Source organism: Mus musculus, chromosome 11 (assembly GCF_000001635.26).
Source record: "Mus musculus strain C57BL/6J chromosome 11, GRCm38.p6 C57BL/6J".
Classification (NCBI taxonomy): domain Eukaryota; kingdom Metazoa; phylum Chordata; class Mammalia; order Rodentia; family Muridae; genus Mus; species Mus musculus.
In genome coordinates, this window is record NC_000077.6 from 22238300 (window position 1) to 22264336 (window position 26037).

General features: G+C 39.6%; 1 protein-coding gene across 28 annotated transcripts in view; it reads right to left on the minus strand.

Moving 5' to 3' along the window:
• Positions 1–26037, minus strand: part of Ehbp1 (EH domain binding protein 1) — a 281259-nt gene that overhangs the window by 232475 nt on the left and 22747 nt on the right. For all 28 annotated transcript variants that reach the window (NM_153078.4, NM_001252515.1, XM_011243681.3 and 25 more), the window contains exons 3-4: positions 9671–9728; positions 844–939 (exon numbers count right to left, since the gene is read on the minus strand). In NM_153078.4, the coding sequence (NP_694718.4) occupies positions 844–939; positions 9671–9728 (154 nt within the window). The remainder of the gene's footprint in view (positions 1–843; positions 940–9670; positions 9729–26037) is intronic.

Sequence of the window (26037 nt, forward strand, 5' to 3'; positions counted from 1 at the left end):
GAGGACAGATAACAGAATGGCAATGGGGCAATTCTGACAGTCCTAGGGAAGAAGATAAACAGAAGAGTGAGCAGCTACTGCCTCTTATATCCCCTATGTAAATTAAGGAGACGATGATGATAGTGTTGTCATAAAAATGGTATGTGTGTATAATATATATTGCAAGCACAATGAAGAGTAGTGTGTGTGTGTGTGTGTGTGTGTGTGTGTTTGTGTGTGTGTGTTTGTGTATCAGCACCTGGCAGGTAAAGTTAGACAGATTTCATTGACCTTCAGGCCAAATAGAGATGTACACACATATACATATACATGTACATGTATATGTATATGTATATGTATATGTATATGTATATGTATATGTATATATATTATACACATATATACGTGTGTGTGTGTGTGTGTGTATGTGTGTAATGGATATATGGATTTTCTAACAACTGCACTTGATCTTGATCAAAAGGCCAAGAAGCAATTAACAAGCTTTCAATTTTAACTATACTTAGTATGTTACATTAACATCAACATTTACTGGATACTGATTTTAAAGTAAATTGTTATCAAACAAAGCCAAAAATAATGAGGAGAAGGCTAAAGCATCTTACAAGCTCCAGCTTTTCCCAGGAAAAGCACTAGTTTCCTACGAGTGGGATATAAGAAGATAGGTCCATGGACCTTTTGGTTCTTGAAGTACTGTAATGCCTTTACAGAGTGTAAGCTACTTACTTCCTCACAAATGATGTGATTGGGTGAGCAGATGAGACACAAAAGCATACTATAATCTGTATAGAAGAGCACATATAGCCATACCCTATAAACTTAGATTATACAAAAAGAATACCTTACCTTAAACAGCGTCACAGTGATTTCAATGTTTTCAGGAACAGGCCAAACAACAACACCACGATATGGATTTTTTATTCCAGGTTGCCAGCTGTGAGCCTACCAAAATAAAAATGAAAGCTTCAGTTATGGAATTCAAAAGTCATCAACCTTATTTAGCTATCAACTAAGATCTATACTCTCCCTGAAACAAAAGTTACTGATCAAAATAAAAGCAAAGATGGAAAAAAAAAAGAACTTAAGCATTAAGCTCAAACAAGTAAGAGCTATACATTTATCTATAAGCAAACCATCTATGTCCCACCACACACATGCAGGTGTGCCACGAGAAATGACACTAAAATAAGATATCTTATGTTCCTAAGGCCTGCTATTTCTGGTTATGAAAAACTTTAGGTAGGAGCAATTTTTTAAAAATTATTTTTGTGACTGAAAAGTTTAAGGCACATTTATTCCTTAAAAAGAAAATTTCCAGTCTGAAGAGATGGCTCAGCAGTTAAGAGCACAGGCTGCTTTTCCAGAGAACCTGGGTTCAAATCCCAATACGCACATGGTGGCTCACAACCATCTGTAACTCCAGTTCCAGATCCAATGCCTTCCTCTGACCTCCATGGGCACCAGGACTCACATGGTATATGACATACATGCAGACAGGATACCCATACACACACTCTTAAAAAGGAAAAGCTAGCAGGATACAGCCATGTGTCCATGGTCTCAGCAACTCAGGGTGCCAAGGACTCCAGAAAGAGGAAGATAGAGGTGGACAGAGAGGAGGGGGGAGAGAAGGAAGGCGGGGAGGTCTCACCATACACTTTGTATTTTGAGTTCGTTTCCTCTAAGCTGCAATGTTTCTTATTTAGGTGAAAATAGTGAAAGAGAACAGTAGCTACTCCAGGTCATATTTCTAAATCTTATGATTTGGGGAGTATTTGACTTATAAACCTTGATTAACAAAATGCTTTTAGTTATAAACCTTGATTACCAAAATTCCCTTGGGAACTTCACCACACAAATTTTAAAGATCATCACCACTTCCTCTTGTGCATTATTGACCAAAGTTGAGCTGATGGGAGATGGCATGCCAGGACAGGGCTAATAAGTTTTCATCTTTACGTGCTGCAAAAATAACTGTTGGTGGATGTGTCAGAAGAAGATAATAAAAGCTAACAAACAGTGCTTTCTATGTTTAACTCCACAAACTAAGAATTGACTAAGAATGCTAGACTCATTGCTCCTGGACAAGAATCCTTCCTAGTAGGGAGACTTGTTTATTCCATCACTCATTGGTTCACTCAGCTGGTACCATCTGCACAGTTTTATCTATCTGCCTTGGTGCAATTTATGGTGTAAGTAGTGAGAGATGCACAATTACTCCATTACCTAAGCAGTATGTTGAAGTTAAGCATACACATCATGGGAAAATAAATAGGATAAGAATACACGGCTCAGGAGAGCAGGTCTCTTCAGGGCAGTTGGAGAGGGCTTTGTGGAAGCACTGACACATGAGAGGAGCCTGAAGGATGAATAAATCAGATACACATATACGGAAGAGCGCTCTGAGGGTGGACAACCACTCTGCTGGAGTGTGTGCGTGCACGTGTATGACGAGGTAACGTTACAGGAGCAGAGTGAAGAGGAAATGACCCCAGACAGAGCGCAGAGACCCAGCCAAGGAAGGTCGCTCAGGTCTCTGAAAAGACGCTTATTTTTACTTTACATGAGACATGAGGCCACCGGAAGGTTTTAAGCAGAGGAAGCTGTGATAAGTTGACTCATTTAGCCAATGTGTCTAAAGCAGGCTTCAAACATAAGAAGAAACAGCTAAGAACAATTAGGAAAGCACTATACTAACCCGGAGGAGAGCTAGGGAAGACTGGGCAGAGCTAGCCCCACCTCTCACCTGGGCATCATAGGAGAGGTGGCTCCAAAGGCGTGAGAGCAGGAGAGTGGCACCGTGCCGGCACCCAGGAAGCACAGGAGAGCTGTTCTGTTTGCAGATGAGCTGACCCCGAGGATGTGAGCAGAAAAGAGCTGGCCCTGCCACTTGTCTACCATGTGGTGGTGTGGGCAAGAGAGAGATGCCTTCTTCCCCTTCCTCTTCCCCTCTTCCTCCCCACATATGGCAGTTGGGAGAGCAGGCTCTGAGGTTATGGGAGTGGGTGAGCTGGCTGGCCCAGCCCCTTGCCTGCCACAGTACTCTAGAGAGCAGACCCTGCACCTCACCAGGCTGCACCCTGGTGGCACGGGTGCAAGTGAGCCAGCAGGGGCAGTGCTGGAAAAATCACCTTGCTGTTGTATGTTGTGGGTACAGGAGAGTTGGTGGACTGAACAACTCATATACCACCAAGGCCTAGATCCAGGACTTTGAGTTGGCCCACCCCAACACCTACTCCATCAATAAAGTGCTGGAGCATACGAAGAGGCTGTTCCTACAAATCTAAAGCCACAGGATTTCTTTGACACAGGCCAACAAGAGGAGACCTAGTGGAGATCCAGTAGTGATAGTATAGCAGAAGCCAGAGACCCCAAACCACACCAGTGACTCGTTGCAATGAATATTTGCAAGCAAAGAAACGTGAACAAAAGGGTATACTGAGGGATATACACTACAGTTTCTATAAGATTATTTTTTCTTTTGATGGAGAGGTTGCCAGGGCAGAGGGCAGGGATGAGGGGGCAGGGAGATATGTAGGATTGCATGATATGAAATTCACAAAGAATCAATAAGAACTTAAAGAAAAGAAACATTTTTTAAAAAGGTTAGACATGAAGATAAACATCAATTAAGAGAAAATGGTTTCCTGAACCAATACCAGTGGGAGATTCCATACCCAGTAAAACCTAGGTTACATCTAGCCCACATTATGACCAACCATATCCTTGATTCACACAATAAGAAGAAGACCTTCAGTCCCTAAAGACTTAGCATCCTATACACAACAGAGATAAAAAGTGGAAAGGTTAGAAAATGTAGAACCTGATAAAGGGCTGAGTGAGGAGATGGAGCTCTGGGCTCCTCAGGTTCCCTCAGAAGCATCATCTTCTGAATGAGTTTTTTCACTCCTCAGTTTAGAATCAGACAATATTACAAGCTGACCAACCAACAAGAAAGGCTTTAAATGAAAGGAAGAAGCATGGTGATTCCCAAGATGTAGGAAGCCACCACTCTCTCACTTTCTTTCCAGCAACTCTTGTACCAGCAAAGGAAGGATCAATGTTAAAGCTCTGGCTCCCTGAAATCCTGAGAATAAGTTAAGACACTAAGAATGTCAGTTAATCTACCTAAGAGGCTAACAATCAGTGCTCCTTCACATCATCCTAGGTGAACACAGACCAGGAAATTCTAAAGGAGAAGAAATCAAGGATATTTAAAGTAGTAAACCAGGAACTCGGGGTAGAAGGCTTATCTTAGAAGCACGGAGCCTTCAAACCAGAAAGGTGGCGTGAAGGGCTTGTCTTGAAAGCACAGAACCTGCATTTGTTCTCCAGAACCCTTTAACACTAGCAGGTATGGCTGTACACAGTTGTAGTCCCAGGGCTGAGGAGGTAGAGACAGGAAGATCTGTGGGTCTCACTGACCAGCTAGTCTAATTAGTGACACCCCAGGCCCTGCTTCAAAGAAGAGAGTCCTAACAAGGACACACAAAGACATCCTCTGACCTCTTCAAGTATCCACACATACACACACACACACACACACACACACACACACACACCTTTTTTAAAAAACTGGGTTGGAGAAGACAGCTCAGTAAAGTGCTTACTACAGAAGTATAATGATCTGAGTTACACACCCAGCACCCACAACAACAAACTCTGGTGCAGTGATATAGATCTATAACCTAGCACAATAACCTAGCATACATCAGACATTGGTTTTCTAGGAACTTACTAACTCACAAAGTATTAATTCAAGACTATAAAGTTAGATAAAGAATGAAATACAGATATCCGCTAGGCAATGGTGATGCATGCCTTTAATCCCAGCATTTGGGAGGCAGAGGCAAGTGGATTTCTGAGTTCGAGGCCAGCCTGGTCTACAGAGTGAGTTCCAGGACAGCCAAGGCTATACAGTGAAACCCTGTCTCAGAAAAAAAAAAAAAAAAAAAAAAAAAAAAACCACAAAACAAAACAAAACAAAAAAACAGAAATATAGGTATCCAATAATAACTATGGTGATTGGGTGTGTGGGTGTATAGATAGATAGACAGACAGACAGACAGACACACAGGTAGATAGATAAAATTATACTAAGCCAAGGAAACTAAGATAAAGAGAGGGAGAGGGAGAGGGAGAGGGAGAGGGAGAGGGAGAGGGAGAGGGAGAGGGAGAGGGAGAGGGAGAGGGAGAGGGAGAGGGAGAGGGAGAGGGAGAGGGAGAGGGAGAGGGAGAGGGAGAGGGAGGACACCACATCCTTGGTAAATATCAGTGCTCTAAGAAGCTTGGTTAGTTTTCTTGCAGGAGAATAATAAAGGATTTCCCTAGAAAGTAGCTGCATAAGAGACACAAGTAGAAGTATTCACTGCCTTAGCATAGCTAGCAAAGGCTTTACCCTATAGCTGATGACTTGATCATTTACTTGATCATTTGCCAACATCCTAGTATAGCTAAGGAATTAGGATTCATTACTCATCTCTGTATACAGTTTTTCTTTCTTACTTACTTCTGCCTGGATTCCCCCCCCCCCCTCAGTGCTGGACTCTAACTTGGAATCTTTTGGTACCTTTCAAAGGCAAGCCTGGGGAAAAAGTCCTACTTAATTTAGGACAGTGTGATGGTAGTATTGAACGTGAACTTGATACAACTTGGATCACCTGGGACTCGTCTCAAGGACTTATGCAGCTGAGGTTTCCCTGAGAGCATGTCTGTGGAGGATTTGACCCTGTGGGCAGCACGCTCCCTAAGCATGGCCCTGAATTGTGTAACAGTGAAGAATGCTTAGAAAGCAGCTAGCAAGCAAGTAGGCAGAGTGCATTCATTCATTTCTCTCTGTTCTCAACTCTGGGTTTGATGTGGCGAGCCGCATGCACTTCTGCCTGGATCACCCCCCCCCCCTCAGTGCTGGACTCTAACTTGGAACTATAAACTAAAACCTTTCAGAATATTTTATGACAGTAACAGAAATGAAATTTGAACAAATACTATAACTCGACAAAATGCACTGATTTTTTTCTAATTGTTTCAAGTCATGCTCACCTAAAAGACTGGTACTTATTCTACAGAATTAAAATGTTTCACTGAGGGGGTAGGGAGATAGGTAACATGCATGCCATGCAAGAGTGTAGACCTGAGAATTCAGCAAGCCAGCACCTAGGTAAATGCCCAAAGGATGTGGCACCTGCCTGGAATCTAGGAACTTGGGAAGAGAACCCTGGAGCAGGCCTAGACTAACTCAATCAGCAAGAGATCCTACCTCAATAAACAAAATGAAGTATAATCCTGGAAAATGTCCTATGTGACCTCAGGCCTCCACATGCATTGTGAACACATTCACTGTGCAGAACAATTGCTCACAGGTATTTTAAATCAAACATATACAAACATTCAGAGCAAAAAGGTTCACTAAAAGTTCCATATTATACTCCATTAAACTGGTATTTTACAAATTTTAGAAGTGCATATACCCATATGTTTAATATGCCATCTATTAAACAATTTTACTGTTGCTAACACAACCTCCATTTAAGTAAACTCTCCACAGGCAGGTTGTGAGGGCACACATCTGAAAGGCTCAGTCACCACACAAAGCTATGGGAGGTGATAGGAACAGCAAAAATCTGGTAAGGATTTTAAAGCTCTGGTTTCTTTGGGATTCTTAAACCTCTCTGTGAACTTCAATTTCTAGTTAGAAAACAGGAATTTAGACAAGTAAAAATTAATATGCCATATTTTTTCTGTTTTATCACAACTGCCCAGCTGCAACTATCATATATACTGAAAAGTTATTTATGTCTATATATTTACAAATCAATTATAGCTTGACAAAGTCTGTGTTATAACTGTCATTACTCGAGAAAGTAGGAAAGCGTAGTATTGTGTTAATTGCCCATACTAATTATTTTAACCAAATGAATCTGCAATGAGCTCTCTAAATAGTTAGCTATAAAATATGCATGTACCAACAGAAAATGAGCAATTAACTGGGAATTAAGCTTTAAATTAAAAAGGCAAATGTGCCTTATTATGTACTACCTAATTTAACAGTCAGTATAATGACTTATCTGAGTGTCAGTTTTAAATTTCCTTATTTAGCTATTATACATAATTTATAAAACATTTCCATAAATGTACACTCTATCTATACACACACACACATATATATGCTGTTATAAGCTTAACATATCAGTTCTCATAAACTGTTATCCACCTCCAATGTTCCAAGAAAAAAAAAACATAAATTCTAAAGTACAGTAACCTCTGAGGGTCAGGATTCCAGGATTGTCCTTGTACACAAAACCCACAGATGCTTAAGATTTGTATAAATGGTGTACTGTTTCTATATGACCTGTGCACTTGTTCCCCTGCATTTTAAATCATCTCTAGACATTTAAAATACCCACATACTATAACATGGGGGCTGTGTAAGTACTTCTTATTCTACTATACTGTTTAGGGAATAATGAGGAAAGTTTTAGATATGTTCAAGACTGGTGCTTTTTTTTTTTTCCTTTTTTTTTTTTTTCCTTTGAGACAGGTTTCACAAAGACCAGACTGGGTAACTCCTAAATACAGAGAGCTGACTGTATAAAGGAAGATCTCAAAGAACATTAAAACTAAGAAATAAATAGAATAAAAAGTAATTTCTTCTAGAATACACTACCTTCTAAGAAAATTAATCTGTAGCCTCAAGTTTATATTTTATTACCTAGACTCAAACAGGATCTGGTACCATATAAGAAAGAATCTTTCATAAAAATTCTTTCAATTGTCATATGCCATTAAATAAACAAAGTTTATTTACTATCAAAGATGAGTATATTCTGAAGTGACCTACAACCTAAAGTATTTTATTATATTTATTGTATTCCATAACTCTTATAGAATAATTGCTAGCTAAGTGTCAAATGAAATAAAGTGCTTACAGTGTCCACTCTAAAGACTACTGATATAGTCACATCCCTCTATTACACTTAAAGGACAACTTTATTCTGGCCAACTCCACAAAAGCTGTAGATGCAATGAGAAGTACTGTGTCCATTCTTAGAACTCCTCCTCACATGTGAATAAGACAGTATTCACATTATAATGCCCCCAAACTACAGATATGTGTCTTGAAAAAATACTGTTCATGATGTGAATCAGCTTCAATTCCTATATTGCTGGCCCCTATATTGCTGGCAGGGGTGTTTGGCAATTTCTGGTATGTGTGCATGTATATGTATGTGTGTTGAGTGTGCACACATACTCTAGTGGGTGTGTTGGGAAACAATACTATGCAAAGTTGTATGGGCATACATGTAAGGAGGCTAAAGGCTGCGGCCAGGTATCTTCCCTATCACTCTCTACCTACTTAAACAAGGATTCTAGCAGTTAACACTGACAGAAGTAAAAAAAAAAAAAAAAAAAAAAAAAGACTATATACTCAGGGGACTGAGTAATTAACTAACTTGTAGTATATTCACAGAATGGAATACTATTCAGCAATAAAGCAATAAACTACAAATGAAAACAAAGCATGAACACATTGCAAAAACATGATGCTAGGCAAAGAAGACCACACATAAAACAGTTTTACTATGTAAAATTATATAGAACACTATTATACAAATATACAGTGCTATACAAATATACTACTGTAATATTTTTGCATGAAATTCAAAAATAGGTAAATTAGTCTTTATTGACAGAAAAATCAAAATAGTGATGGCCTCTGAGGGCTGGAAATTGCCTGGAAAAGACACAAAAATGTTATGCTGATAGCAATCTATACTTTGACAGGAGTACTATTTATGCAAGTATCAGAATATATACATCATATTTATTATGTATGTAAACTGTGGTGGCTTGAATAAGAATGGCCTATAGGCTTACATATCTGAGTGCTTAGTCACCAGGGAGCAGCTCAGGGTGGGACTGGGAAGCCTGGCCTTGTTGGAAGAAGTGCATCAATGCAGGGCAGGGGTGCTCTGAGGTTTCAAAGGGCCAAGCCCAGCTCAGTGTCTCTCCTCTCTTCCTCCAGCACTATGTCCTTGCCAGCAGGCTCCCAGCCATGATGATAATGGACTAAACTTCTGAAACTACAAGCAAGCCCCAATTTAAATGCTTTCTTTCATAGAGTTGCCATGGTCATGGTGTCTTGAATAACTAAGGTTTGATGAATTTTGCACCCTTAAGTTTTAGCTTAATAAAAATAAAACTGGAGGCCAGATATAATGGCACACACTTGTAATCCCAGCCCTTCGGAGGCACAAAAGGGAAGATCACAAATTCTAAGTCAGCCTAAAATACAAAATGAGCCCTGTCTCAAAAACAAACAAAACCACCTTGAAAGGGTACTTTTAGTAAGTTTTTAAAATTTCAATTATCATCTAACAAACTTTTCTTAATAGCAGTCTATCTATAGGAAAACAAACTAACCTCTAATAAATATGCATACAGCTGTATGCTTACGAAAATAAAATTATCTACAGAACAAGATGTTTAAAATTCTATTCTAGTCTCCATGTATGATACTATCAGTACAAAGAAAAACAAATCAAAATCTTCAAAAAAGTCCACTCCTCCTCCCCTGCAATCCAGCATGAACTCAGAAAGTTGGCCACTCGTTAAGAACACTGAGCTCTTCCTCGACAAATTTTTAAGTGGTGACTGTTCAGAGGAGACTAACCTTGGAAGACTTCCTTCGGCTTCTTCTTGTCCAAACAACCACCAGTTTATCTGGTTGCCTATCAAATTAAAAAACAAAGAAAGAAATTAAGTATAATTCATCTTAAACAAGATTATTAAAGTTTAGTTCTAGTACCTTTAAAGGACAAAAGTGGCCTGGGGTGACTCCACAAGTGAAAAGTTTTCCACACAAGCACAGGAACCCGATCTCCATCCCTAGCACTGAGATTAAAACCTGGATGTGGCAGTGTGTCCTGGAACTCCAGGTAAGGGCAGAGACAGGAGGATTCCAGGAGCTACCAGCCAGCCTAGTCAAAATGATGAGTGCAGGTTCCATGAGAAGCCTGTGTAAAAACTAAGATAAAGACCCCAAAAACTGGCCTCTGCTTCCCACTCGAGCATGCAGGTGAGCGAGCACATGTGCATAAGACCCTCATGTACACCCCTCACGCAGACACACAAAAAAGGACAAAAGTGTTTACTACTTTAGATTCCACAAAGCAGTTAAGCTCCAGTTCTATTCCTAAGTACAGTAGATGCTAAATTCAGATATGATCTCATTGAAGTAACTAGTATTTCCTCTAGAAACTTTTCTTTAAAAGTAATACCAAATCAATTCGAGAGGCTAACCAAATGAAATGCAATAGTTAGCCCATATCTGAGCCCTCCTACAGTGCCTCACTTCTCACACATTATCCCTTTCAACTTCGAGAAAGAAACATTCTACAGGCATCATGGGTGACACAACTTTGCATCTTCTAAACAATGCGTACAGTGGATAGTTCAAATGTTTTCATAACCACCTAATTACCCTCACAAAGCAATTCTGTGCTAAAAAATCTGCACAGTACAAAATACTACCTGTATCTTACAATCTTATTTAAAAAAACAAAAAACCAAAAAACAAAACAACAAAAAACAAAAAACAAAAAAACAAAAAACTGCCAAAGATAAATAACTGAGCAAAACTCTTGACAGAGCCCAGCCTGTAACTGAGACCCTCCGAGACCACAGAACCCTCTTCCTTATTGTCTACTAATGGAAAGTCAAATAAAATAAGACATCTTTAGCTACTTAAACAAGGTTTCCCTTCAAGTTCCTGGAAAACAAGTAGAATATGATTATCAGCTATCTTACTTACAGTTTCATTTTTTTAAAAAACATAGTTAAAAATGCTTCCCACACCAGGCTTGGTGACACAAGCCTACAATGCTAGGTGCTCCCGTGACTGCGATACAGGATCAGAAGATCAACCCAGCCCTGACCAGCGAAACTCCAGCTCAAAAGGAAAAGTGAAAAGAGACTAGAGCATTTGTCTAGCATGTGTGAAGACCTGGTAAATTCTCATTACTAGAAATGAAAATTATGTACTTATGCCTCAAAGCACAAATAAACCTGCAACTACATACATTACAACTAAACTGCAGAGGGGCAGAAATATAGAAAGATCATAGAATAAAGAGAGAAAACAAAGTCACTGACAAACAAGTCATTAAAATGGCAGAAGTAATTAAACGTCTCATTAGCAACAACAATCCCAGAGACAATGAAGTTCAGATCTGCAAGTGCAGGAGGAAGGCAGCTGCTCCCCTAGAGCTTATGCCCAGCCAAACCATCACTGAAGATCCATCTAGGACCAGCAGGAGAGGACAGCTGCTGCCAAGCCTGACTACCTGTGCTCAGTATCCAAACCCACACAGAAATACACACACACACACACACACACACACACGTAATAATGTGTAAATGTTTACACATACACAAAGATAATGTATTTATAATGTAAAGAGGAAAGATCTGAAGAAGCAAAATAAGATAAATGCTAGTGGGTGTTTTTTCTGTAGGACAGAACCTGAACGTAATACACACACACACACGCGCACACACACAAAGGTGAAATGATGAATTGTTTGCATAAAGACTTATTCAAATATATGATGAGTCTGATGGTAGTTCAATTATGAAATGTTCCCAGAGTGAGACACTGGGAACAGTGACCAGGTAATGGGGATGACAATTTCTATCAAAGATCATTAATCTGAGTCCCAGCACCAACAGACAACAATAACCTGACATTGAAAACAAAGCAAAACGCCCTCCTCTCCCTCCACTCTCCCTTCCTCTGTCTCCTGCTGCAAGATATGTGATCCCATTGTGAACCCTGAGATTATGCTATTTAATGAAAAAACCTGTTTTTAGTTGTAGTGTGGCTCAGCCTTAGCACCTTGAATCACTCTGGCTAGAGTACAGAAATGCCTTTACCACACACCTTTAATCCCTCTGGCTTGAAAACAGAAATGTCCTTAGACACACCTTTAATCCCAGACAATGAAGGTAAAGTTAGTTTGTAGAAGGAAGCACCGCTGTTTGAAAGTGATGTCTAATTGAGTGACAGACAAAGTGATGAATCAGAGAAAGATTTGACAGAATAGGATCTTTCTCTCAGGAGAAGAGAGAGGAAAGAAGCTACTTCAGAGAGAGCAGCACAAAGAAAGGGGCAGTTGGACAGAGACAAGTTGCAGAGAGAGAACAAGCTAGACACAGATAAGGACAGAAGGAGTCAGAGAATAAGAAAGAGCCAAAAGATTAGAACAGATTGCCAGAGTTAGTTTGAGACCAAGCAGAACAAAAAGTTAGAGGCTGAGAGAGAAGCCAGATTGATTCTGTCAGCTTGGAGAAGAACAGCTGAGCTGAACCAGCCATCCAGAAATCAGAAAGAGCTAGAAAGAATAAGCTTATTTAGCAGCAAGTCTCAGAGGCTGAAAACATTCCAGACTACATTAGATTTTATGAAGGCTAGAAGCTTCCAGGACTAGGCCTAGCTGAGCAGACAAAGGCAGTGAGCCTCTGAGATAATTACATCAGGTAAATAAAAGTTTAAACTTTTATAGTTCCTCTCTCCCCTCCTATCCTCCTTCCCCCGTCCCTTCCCTTCCCTTCCCTTCCCTTCCCTTCCCTTCCCTTCCCTTCCCTTCCCTTCCCTTCCCTTCCCTTCCCTTCCCTTCCCTTTTCCCTTCCCTCCCTCCCTCCTCCCTCCCTTCCTCTTTCCCCTTCTCTCCCTCCTCTTCCCCTCCTCCCCCTGTCCTCTGCTCCATCTCCCCTGAGCAGCTGCAGTTGGCACACTGAGACCCTATATACATAACTGTCCCTTTGGCCTCTCGTCATGCAAAATAATAATCAGTTTTCAATTGATAAAGCAGCCTGCCATTGAAGTCTAATTTAGTTTCTTAGCATAACTATGTACACCTCATAAGCATCTTCTCTCCAGCCACACCTTCTTAATATCTTCAGATGTCATGGGGGAAGCCCTGCCTCTATCTCCCATTTTCTACCTGATACACTCTTATTTTGTGGCCTTCTTTGTGGATTTTTAACCATTTCTTATTTTACCTTAGCACCTTCACTCTCACACACAATGTCAGCACACACACACATACACACCAAACTTCAGACAGAGTTAATGTCCCTACAATGTTGCCAGTAAATACCCAAGCCATGCCTCTATTTACATACTTTGTATGTGATATAATATCATTATTTCTATCTCCCCTACCAGACCACACTAGCTGATTAACTTTATATTTGTCACTAGCAACTAATGTTGTAATCTAGTACAAGGATAAGGCCCAATGAACATTCATTACTGAAAAGAATGAACCCAAGTTGCATCCAATAATATCCAAATGGTTAATTATAATGGGTGAGACCAACCAAAACCAGCAGCAATATAATGTGCCTTCTCTGAAGCTTATGTGAATTTCCCAAGGATGTTTACCTTGGCTACACATTAAAACCTCCAGGAAAATCTTTTAAAAAATACTTATGCTTACCTTTCAGCCTTGGAGAACCTGATTTCATGGGTCTAGTGTACAGCATTTTTTAAATTCCACAGGTGATTCCAATAGTGACAGCAAAGACCCACCGGATAACAAGGACCATGGTACACAATCACCACAGTTCATGGCTTAAACCACCATCGACTGTGACAAGAGGGTCTCCCCACCAGTCATGATGCCCTGCACTGCTGTTTGATTGCACTTTCTTTTTCCTAGCTGGACTCTGACAATCACCACCCCCTACACATTTTAATGCTTCAGCGAAGTGAAGATTTTTTAACCTGGAAAAGCAGGAAGGGCAGTCTTCTAGCCTGTATGCCCTGTTCCAAGGATGTAAACAGAACAGAAGTGACATATTTGAAAATGCCTCCTCCAGAGATAGTTAAACATTTTTTCCGATTCCAATCCCGTAAACAATGTAGATGTCTTCACTAAGGGATGTGGATATAAGTTAGTGGGAGAGTGCTTACCTAATATGTATGTGCAAGGCCCTATGTTAGATCCCTAGCACCATGTAACAGACACATACTAAAAACATGTCTAGTAGAGATGAGTCTAGTTTTACATTATCAAGAGAAATGTTCAAACATAAGTGATTCTCAATTTAAAAAAAAGTGTACCAATAACAACACAACTGCCTGACTGCAATTAATATTTTAAGTATTTATACTGTGCTAAAAAAGAACCATTAAATATTTATTAGTGAACTCACAAGAGAAAAGGGACACAGTGTTGTTAAGAGTTTTCCACAGCTATCAGAGGGCCTGGCCTATAATTATAGAACTTTCTATCAAGGAAGTCAAGAAAACCTGGTAGAGCTCTGGTTTCAGGGAGACTTCAACCACCAACCTTTAGCCATATAGTAACAGGGTACACAAAGAAGGGGAGGGGAGAAACACCTTATGGGCATTTAAATATGGACCTTTTGAGACATACACATAAGATGTATGCAGTCATACTTCCAACTAAAGCAGTCTAAGGGGTTTCCCTGGTAACCTGAAGCCTTCTGATGGGTTTGTTGGAGCAAATCAGCCTGTGAGGCTAGAATAGACAGGAAGTTCTAATCCAGCCTGGGTTACAGAGTAGTACCTATGTCAAAACATAAAAACAAGAGAATAAGTACCACCTCTCCTTTACTCTCAGGAACCACAGAAATTAACAACTTGAATGTGAAGAGAGCAAGCACTCTTCACATAGCCCGTGGTTCTGACCCTGGATTCCAGAGAGAAGGGGGAGGTTCAGGGAGAAATGCAGAACAGTATAGGAAAAGGAAGAGAGGGGTGGTAAAGTCCAGACTACAGATCAGGTAGCTCTAACTTCTTAAGCCTGCAACTGCACTTCTGCCCTCTTTCCCACTGCTGGGTGGAAAGGTAAGTGGAAAGAAAGTCATTTCTAATGCATGGAAACCAGCCATACAACGTTCTAGAGCAGTAGTTCTCCACCTTCTTAATGCCCTGACCCTTTAATACAGTTTTTCACACTGTGGCAATCCCAACCATAACATTACTTTCATTGCTACTTCATAACTGTAATTTTGCTACTGTTATGACTTGTAATATAGATATATATTTGGAGATAGAGGTTTGCCAAAGAAGTCGAGACCCACAGGTTGAGAACCACTGTTCTAAAAACTTTAAAAGCATTTAACAACTATTTTACTGGATGTCTACTATGTTCCTAGTATTGGGTAGAGCAAGAGATTCAGAGGTGAGAAAAGACAAGCTGAGCACCAGCTGAGTTTACAAGCCAGTGTGAGGTAACTAAAGCCAACTGCCCAGTGGAGGCCCAGCGTTGGGGGCACACAAAGAAAAGGGGTCTTCCACAGAAAAGTGTATGCCCCTAAATATCTCAGGAAGGACACACTTAAAAAAAACAAGGAGGAGGAGGAGGAAGAGAACCTACTCAACAGTGCAGACTCTTTGATTCAGAATTTGTAAAAAGTACAATTTATAATACTTTTAACGTAAAGTCCCATGACAAATGAGTGACTAATTACAGGACCTCTGCTTAGATAATTACACAGCAATTAAAAGTACCTTCCAAGGTCACTCATAAGCATGTGACAATGCTTAGGATCTGTGTTAAAGCAGATTTTTAGGTTTTTTCTGTGCTATATACTAAGGGAGACCCCCAAGAGCAAATTTCTCTCAGTGAGGTACCAAATATTGATAATCAATAGGAAATAAACTGTTCTATTTTTTTTTACAGTGAATACACAGTATTGGTCAAAGCACTGAGAACAAATGAATGCTCAATACCCAGCCAGAAACAAGACATTTTTATTACAGCCTCCTAGGCTCAGGGAACAGGTCAGAAGAAAGGGGGAAAGTGGTTCAGGACGCTGAGGTCAGAACATGCCATGGCTGTGCTACTCTGAACCGTACAGCAGCTGTGATCATCTCCACAAGATTGGGTCTGCCAAGGAAGAGGCGGGGGCCACAGGGCTCACTATTGCTGTATGTGCAATTTGGAGGGATATATATATATATATATATATAGAGAGAGAGAGAGAGAGAGAGAGAGAGAGAGAATTCTTCCTTCAATGGTACAGACACTCTAAGGAACCCATATTCCTACGAGCAAACTCTCATCTATGCTCCTGAAAATAAATCTAAGGAAACTCATAACACACACACACAGACACACACAGAGTCATAAAAACAGAAATAGAACTAGTTGAAAAGAGGAAGAGAACTAGCTAATAAAATACTTTTGTTTTGTTTTGTTTTGTTTTGTTTGTTTGTTTGTTTTGAGACAGGGTTTCTCTGTATAGCTCTGGCTGTCCTGGAACTCATTTTGTAGACTAGGCTGGTCTCGAACTCAGAAATCCACCTGCCTCTGCCTCTTGAGTGCTGGGATTAAAGGCGTGTGCCACCACGCCTGGCTAAAAACACTTTTATATTAAAATTTCTTAGACAAGGCAGAAAAAAGAAATATGCTTTTCTGTACCTTCAACTATTTATTTATATTATATTTAAATTAGATTTATATCATTTATATTATTTGATACTGGGAGTGGCATAAATATGTACAATGAGTTACAACATTTTTTAACTTTAGAATTAAGAGAGGAGAAAAATGAACTTGATTTTTAAAATTTATTGAGTCTAAAGAGTCTTCAGACTGAATTTTGTTTTCTAAGTGAACAGACTATGGGGGAAAGAGTAGCAATTCTATCTTCAGTTAACTCGGTATTTCCAAGGTCTAAGAAAAGTGTTTAAGCATTGTCTACTTGGCCCCTGGCATCCTTCCCTTCTGAAGCCACTCTACTCCTAGGTCCTTCCTACAGTAGTCCCGAGAGGCTGGGTGGGGCCAAATAATACCATAAGTGCTTCAGATCTCATATTCTCCTCAATATCAATTAAAACTCTCACTTTGCCAAAGTTTAGTATCTAAGAGGAAAAAAATATAAGGAAACATTTGTTTGAGCCTAGGAGACACACTTCGATAGAAGAAGTCACTTCCCAGATGCTACAATCCAGAGGAACTCAAGACTGGGAGACAGAGCATTTGCTTTTCTCCTTTCACATATGGTAAAATCCAGAGAAAGGCAGCCTAGACTGGGGCAGCACACTTGCTTTTCCTAGATCTGGCACCAAAGACCTTAGAAATATTTCTCAGTTGTTATCAAATGTAAAGGGGCTAGACAAAAACTAAAGCTAGTCCTAAATGCAGTGCTTCGGTGACTCATAACATTACATGTCACTAACCAGTTGCTGATGTAAGAGAAGTGAGAGCTGCAGGCAGGGTAGTCACTCACACTCTAGAGTTAGCTAACAAATACTAATGATGTAACAGAAATGGTAGCAGGTCCCTGACTTCTGCCTAGCACACAGTACTGACCCTGTGAGGTTCCAAGGACACCTTAAGCACCCACACAGCCTCACCTCCAGTACCTTACAGAGCTGGCACTGAGATGGCTTTACAAGTAAAGGAGTGGCTTGTGGAGCCCAGTGAACAGGAAATGTTTGAACTAGAGCCTACTTGACTCTAGCACCCTTTAACAGAGAGCAGTGGTGTATGGGACCCTCAATAGTCACACAGAAGGCCAGCTGACCTCTCTACTCTGAGAAGCTAATAGAAAATTTCCAGATGTAGAGATGGCTCCAGAGGACCCTAGTCCAATTCCTAGCACCATGTCAGATGGCTCACACTGTTACTCCATCTCTAGTGGGATTCAAAGCCTCAAGTCAACACGGGTAGCCACACTCATGTGCACAGAACACATATACACACAGTTAAAAATAAAAATCACTTTTAGGATAAATTTTTATTAAGTTAGACTATTTGTATTTCTGGGTATATGCACTACAGTAACCTATCAACATTTCAGAAAACTCCCCCAAAGCACATATCCCTCCACAACCCACTCTAACAATAGAACGGCTGTTATCTTGTGGGAGCTTACGTTTCAAAGTACTGAGACCAAAATGTAACCTAATCTTTTTCACTAATATGGAATCAATGTTTGCAAGGATGAAGAACTTAAATTTCTATTTAAGCCTCTAGGCTATTTAAAAATAAGAAACCTTTAGAACATGAAAAGTACACATTCCTCTTATAGAGTCCAGGAACCACTTGAAATGATGAATAACGGACCTAATGTGCACAGACCCTTCACTATGCAAGCGTCTTCTGTGGAAAGGGCCCTCAGCCATGTCGGAATATTTCACAGTGGGGGTTCTAAGAACACTGAGACAATGGGGGACAATTATCATGGGCACTCTGACTTCCCTATTTCTCCAGTGACAGTTTTTATCCTTGAGTAGGTACATCTGCCTCCGTCTATGTCTCACGTATACCTAGTTAATTATTCTTGCTTTATGCTTCCTTAATAAGCAATTTAGCAACTATAATAATTTAATAGAATTAAATATGTTCAGATACAAATCATATTATATAAGCAAGCATACAGGTATACATACACTCTGTACAAATGTACAGCAGTCCTAATATGAAAAGTATAAAAGATCTTTGTCACAAATAAAAATATGCTTTTAAATTCATTTTTTAAATTACACTTTTGTATCATTTTGTTTTTAAAAGTACCTCTGAGTGACTAAAAATATTGAACTGACGAAGTACATGCTCTCTAGCTGGCCTCTTCTCTAGAACTTATAGCAGTGTTTAGGGTCAGGAGCACATTTCCACAGAAGAAGTGAGTTTGCCCTCTGTGAGTAGAAGTCACTTTTGACAAGCTGTCACAAGCACACCACTCAGAAACATAAAACACTTAGAGAGAATCAACACAAAGAGTCACTGCTGTGTGTGTGAAACACACATCTCCCAAACAATACCACTTTGTTGTTACTCAAATAACCACATGGGATGTTTCGTTTCATTTAGCATATGTCTTACTGCTCATTTCCTGGTCTGGTGGGGTTACATGAACCTCACATGTAACTAACACAAAACTCAGTATTCTGGGGCTATGTGCCTGATTCCCTGAAACAGATGCAAGTACAAACAATACTGTATCAATCTAACTACACACTTCCAAAAACAATCATACAATTTACTCCTCTACTCTGTCACTGATGCTTTAATCTGTCTGTCTGGATTCTGACTTTAAGGTTCTCAAGAGATTTCCTTGGGAGAAAGAATATTCAAAAAGCATTCCTTGAGAGAAAGCAGAGAATTGATAAGATAAAAAACAGTCATGTAAAGACAGGCAGATCTGGGTTGAAACTGCTGCTCACCTTCTGCTTGCACCAGTTAGGCCTGTGGGCTGACTTGTGAAATAAGAGCCCTACAGGAAGAACATAAAAATATATTCAGATAACATATGAGAATACTAATATTTGTGTTGGTGGCAAGCAAGACTTCCCAACAGGTACAGGAAACAGAGAGTACGTAAAACGTTAAATTAAAGGAATTGCTGTGGGCAGTACTTTAAAACAATAGAGAAAGCAAGAGTATTTTTGGAAATTTGTATTTCATACATACACAGCAATGACTCATTATTGTGCTTCTTGGGTCATAAATACCTTTATATTAGAAAAACTAGATAGGCCCTTCCGGTCGCCAGCTCCTGGTCACCTTGGGCATGAACTCGGTGGAAGGCCTCACGGTGTGAAGGGCCTGTGACAGCAGGAGCAAGGACACGGGAGCACTGCCTGACCAGCGGCTCCAGTTACTTCTGATCGGTACTGGTATAACTTGGTTTCGAACATACCAAACAGCCCCACAGTCCTCAGAGAAGACACAACTTCCAGGCGCCCTAACACGCCCAGGATCTTAAGATTCCAGGATCTCAAAATAACAGGAGTTTGGTCACATCAGGATCTCAGGGCCTCCGGGGAAGCTTGACTGCCAAGAACTCTGACAAACCCAGAATCTCAAGTTCACAGGAGCCAGGAATCACAGGATTACAGAGAAAGATGGACTCTGAGGAATCCTGAATCAACTGGGATTATAGGAAGGACAGGTTCCAATCAGATATATTGAGGGCAGCAAACACTTCAGAAAATCAGATGGCAGGAGGCAAGCTTAAGAACAGAAGCAATAGAAACCAAGGTTACTTGACATCATCAGATCCAAACTCTCCCACCGTAGCAAGTCCTGGATATACCATCACACCAGAAAAGCAAGACATGGATCTAAAGTCACTTATCATGACAATGGTGAAGGACTGTAAGAAGGAAATAAATAACTCCCTTAAAGAAATACAGGAGAACACATCCAATCAGGTGAAAGAATTGAACAAAACCATCCAGAATCTAAAAATGGAAGTAGAAACAATAAAGAAAACACAAAGAGAGACAACTCTGGAGATAAAAATCCTAGGAAAGAAATCAGGAACCATAGATGCCAGCATCAACAATAGAATACAAGAGATGGAAGAGGGAATCTCAGGTGCAGAAGAATCCATAGAAAACATGGACACAATAATCAAAGAAAATGCAAAATGCAAAAAGATGCTAACTCAAAACATCCATGAAATCCAGGCCACAATGAGAAGACCAAACCTAAGGATAATAGAAATAGATGAGAATGAAGATTTTCAACTTAAAGGGACAGCAAATATCTTCAACAAAATTATAGAAGAAAACTTCCCAAACCTAAAGAAAGAGATGCCCATGAACATAAAAGAAGCCAACAAAACTCCGAATAGACAGTATCAGAAAAGAAATTCCTCCTGACACATAATAATCAGAACAAAAAATGCACTAAATAAAGATAGAATATTAAAAGCAGTAAGGGAAAGGTCAAGTAACATATAAAGGCAGACCTATCAGAATTACACCAGACTTCTCAACAGAGACTATAAAAGCCAGAAGATCCTGGAAAGATGTTATATAGACACTAAGAAAACACAAATGCCAGCCCAGGCTGCTATACCCAGCAAACCTCTCAATTACCATAAATGGAGAAACCAAAGTACTCCATGACAAAACCAAATTCATACAATATCTTTCCACGAATCCAGCCCTTCAAAGGATAATAAAGGGAAAACTCCAACACAAGGAGGGAAATGATGCCCTAGAAAAAGCAAGAAAGTAATCCTTCAACAAATCTAAAAGAAGATAGCCGAAAGAAAAGAATTCCAACTCTAATAACAAAAATAAAAAGAAGTAACAATTACTTTTCCTTAATCTCTCTTAATATCAATAGACTCAATTCTCCAATAAAAAGACATAGAGTAATAGACTGTAATAGTAATAGACCCAACATTTTGCTGCATACAGGAAACCCACCTCAGAGACAAAGACAGACACTATCTTACAGTAAAAGGCTGGAAAAAAAGATTTCCAAGCAAACAGTCCATAGAAACAAGCTAGAGTAGCCATTCTAATATCGAATAAAATCAACTTCCAACCCAAAGTTGTCAAAAAAGACAAGGAGGGGCACTTCATACTCATCAAAGGTAAAATCTTCCAAGATGAACTCTCAATTCTGAGTATCTATGCTCCACATGCAAGGGCACCCACATTCATTAAAGAAGCTATAGTGAAGCTCAAAGCACACATTGCACCTCACACAATAATAGTGGGAGAATTCAATACCCCACTCTCACCAATGGACAGATCTTGGAAACAGAAACTAAACAGAGACACATTGAAACTAACAGAAGTTATGAAATAAATGGATTTAACATATATCTACAAAACATTTTACCTTAACACAAAAGGATATACCTTCTTCTCAGTACCTCATGGTACCTGCTCCAAAATTGCCCATATAATTGGTCACAAAACAGGCCTAAACAGATACAAAAATATTGAAATTATCCCATGCATCCTATTAGATCACCACAGACTAAGGCTGATCTTAAGTAACAATATAAATAATAGAAAGCCAACGCTGATGTGGAAGATGAACAACACTCTACTCAATGATACCTTGGTCAAGGAAGAACTAAAGAAAGAAATTAAAGACTTTTTAGAGTTTAATGAAAATGAAGCCACAACATACCCAAACTTATGGGACACAATGAAAGCAGTCCTAGAGGAAAACTCATAGCTCATAAAGAAAAGGGAGAGAGCACACACTAGTAGCTTGACAGCACACCTAAAAGCTCTAGAATAAAAGGAAGTAAATTCACCCAAGAGGAGTAGACAGCAGGAAATAATCAAACTCAGGGCTGAAATCAACCAAGTGGAAACAAAAGGAACTATTCAAAGAATCAACCAAACCAGGAACTGGTTCTTTGAGAAAATCAACAAGATAGATAAACCCTTAGCCAGACTCACTAGAGGGCACAGGGACAGTATCCTAATTAACAAAATTAGAAATGAAAAGGGAGACATAACAACAGAACCTGAGGAAATCCAAAGCATCATCAGATCCTACTACAAAAGGCTATACTCAAAAAAACTGGAAACCAGGATGAAATGGACAATTTTCTAGACAGGTACCAGGTTCCAAAGTTAAATCAGGATCAGATTAACGATCTAAACAGCCCCATATCCCCTCAAGAAATAGAAGCAATCATTAATAGTTTCCCAACCAAAAAAAGCCCGGGACCAGATGGGTTTAGTGCAGAGTTCTATCAGACCTTCAAAGAAGACCTAATTCCAATTCTCTTCAAACTATTTCATAAAAGAGAAACAGCAGGTACTCTACCCAATTCAGTCTATGAGGCCACAATTAATCTGATACCTAAACCACACAAAGATCCAACAAAGAAAGAGAACTTCAGACCAATTTCCCTTATAAATATCGATGCAAAAATATTCAATAAAATTCTCGCAAACCGAATCCAAGAAAACATTGAAAGGATCATCCATCATGATCGGGTAGGCTTCATCCCAGGAATGCAGGGATAGTTTAATATATGGAAATCTATCAACATAATCCACTATATAAACAAACTCAAAGACAAAAACCACATGAACATCTCGTTAGATGCTGAGAAAGCATTTGACAAAATCCAACACCCCTTCATGATAAAAGACTTGGAAAGATCAGGAAATCAAGGCCCAAACCTAAACATAATAAAAGCAATATACAGGAAACCAGTAGCCAACATCAAACTAAATGGAGAAAAACTTGAAGCAATCTCACTAAAATCAGGGACTAGACAAGGCTGTCCACTTTCTCCCTACCTATTCAAGTACCTATAGTACTTGAAGTCCTAGCCAGAGCAATTAGAGAACAAAAGGAGATAAGGGGATACAAATTGGAAAGGAATAAGTCAAATCATCACTATTTGCAGATGATATGATAGTATATGTATATAAGTGACCCTGAAAATTCCACCAGAGAATCCTAAACCTGATAAACAGCTTCAGTGAAGTAGCTGGATATAAAATTACCTCAAACAAATCAATGGCCTTTCTCTACACAAAGGATAAACAGGCTGAGAAAGAAATTAGGGAAACAACACCCTACACAGTACTCACAAATAATATAAAATACTTTGGTGTGACTCTAACTAAGCAAGTGAAAGATCTATATGACAAGATCTTCAAGTCTCTGAAGAAACAAATCAAAGAGGATCTCAGAAGATGGAAAGATCTCCTATGCTCATGGATTGGCAAGAGTAACATAGTTAAAATGGCTACCTTGCTGAAAACAGTCTACAGATTCAATGCAATCCCCATCACAATTCCAACTCAATTCTTCACTGAGTTAGAAAGGGCAATTTGCAGATTCATCTGGAATAACAAATAAACGAGGATAGCAAAAACTATTCTCAACAATAAAAGGATCTCTGGTGGAATCACCATGCCTGACCTCAAGCTGTACTACAGAGCAATTGTAATAAAAAATGCATGGTATTGGTACAGCGACAGACAGGTAGATCAATGGAATTGAATTGAAGACCCAGAAATGAACCCACACACCTATGGTCACTTGATCTTTGACAAGGGAGCTAAAACCATCCACTGGAAAAAAGACAGCATTTTCAACAAATGGTGCTGGCAAAACTGGCAGTTATCATGTAGAAGAATGGAAAATGATCCATTCTTATCTCCTTGTACAAAGCTCAAGTCTAAGTGGATCAAGAAACTCCACATAAAACCAGAGACTCTGAAACTTATAGAGGAGAAATTGGGGAAAAGCCTTGAAGATATGGGCACAGGGGAAAAATTCCTGAGCAGAACAGCAATGGCTTGTGCTGTAGGATCAAGAATCGACAAATGGAACCTCATAAAATTGCAAAGCTTCTGTAAGGCAAAAGACACTGTCAATAAGACAAAAAGGCCACCAACAGATTGGGAAAGGATCTTTTCCAATCCTAAATATGATAGGGGACTAATATCCAATATATATAAAGAACTCAAGAAGGTGGACTCCAGAAAATTGAATAACCCATTTAAAAATGGGGTACAGAGCTAAACAAAGAATTCTCAATTGAGGAATACCAAGTGGCTGAGACACACCTGAAAAAATGTTCAACATCCTTAGTCATCAGGGAAATGCAAATCAAAACAACCCTGAGATTCTACCTCACACCAGTCAGAATGGCTATGATCAAAAACTCAGTTCAACAGCAGATGCTGGCGAGGATGTGGAGAAAGAGGAACACTCCTCCATTGCTGGTGGGATTGCAAGCTTGTACAACCACTCTGGAAATCAGTCTGGCGGTTCCTCAGAAAATTGGACATAGTACTAACAGAAGATCCAGCAATACCTTTCCTGGGCATATACCCAGAAGATGTTCCAACTGGTAAGAAGGACACATGCTCCACTATGTTCATAGCAGCCTTATTTATAATAGCCAGAAGCTGGAAAGAACCCAGATATCCCTCAACAGAAGAATGGATACACAAAATGTGGTACCTTTACACAATGGAGTACTACTCAGCTATTAAAAACAATGGATTTATGAAATCCTATACACCAATCAAAGAAAACACATGGTGGAACTTGTGACTCTAGCTATATTTGCAGCAGAAGATGGCTTACTCAGTCATCAATGGGAGGAGAGACCCTAGGTCCTGTGAAAGCTCTATGCCCCAATATAGGGGAATGCCAGGACCAGGAATGGGATTGGTTGGGTTGGGGAACATGGGGTTGGGGCAGCGGGGAGAGGATTTTCGGAGGGGAAACTAGGAAAGGGGATAACATTTGAAATGTAAATAAAGAAAATATCTAGTTAAAAAAATGTGTATGCCTTTCATTTGAAGAAGAGCATAAACCAATCTTCAATTTTATGAATAAAATTTATCATTAGGCAAAAAGAGAGAGAGAGAGAGAGAGAGAGAGAGAGAGAGAGAGAGAAAAGAAAAACTAGGTAGACAGTGACCAAGGAAGAAGAACAAGCAAGGATGTCTACATGTGAGCACACACACAATACACCCATATAGACATGCATACACAAAAAAGAAATCTATAAATCATTCATACTATAAAATGATAGTGTGTGTGAAGAGAGCAAGAGTGGGGAATACAAAGAGAGAAGGGGAAAAGAAAAAAGGAGGGGGAGGAAAAGAAAGAAGACAGCATCCTCTCAGAGGAGGGCAAGCTACGAACCCCTCCATGTGTGTGCTTAACTGTAACTGTCTCCATCTTTAATATGAACTGCCGCGGGTTGCCTAAGAAAAGCCCAATATAAAAGAATAATGTTGGTAAAAGGAAACAAGAGAGGAAGAAAAGGAGCGAAAACAGAAGCTTGATGAACCTGAGACCAACGGAAACAACACTGCAGGCATGGGAAACGCAGAGGAGGAGTTGTAGAGATGGCACAGGGCTTACCACACAGCATGGGACCCACATAAAAAGCCAGGTACATGGCACAGCTCTGCGATCCCAACAGCAGGGGACACAGACAGGGGGAGCTAAAGGCCATGCTGGCACTCTACCTAGCTGACTGGTGAGCTCTTTGCTCAATGAGAGACCTTGCCTCAAAAAATAAGCTGAGGAGCAATACATGAAGACATCCAACACTGACCTCTGACCTCCACACAGGTATACAGGGAGCAATGTTTACTAAAGAAGAAAACATTCTAAGAATCATGTTATTTTTTTAACTAAGAAAACAAAGAATTAAAGATGATATGAAAAACTTTTGGAACTACAATAAAATAGTTTTTTTTTTCAAAAGGTTAAAAAAAATGAATAAATCCAAAAGGTAAAATATCTG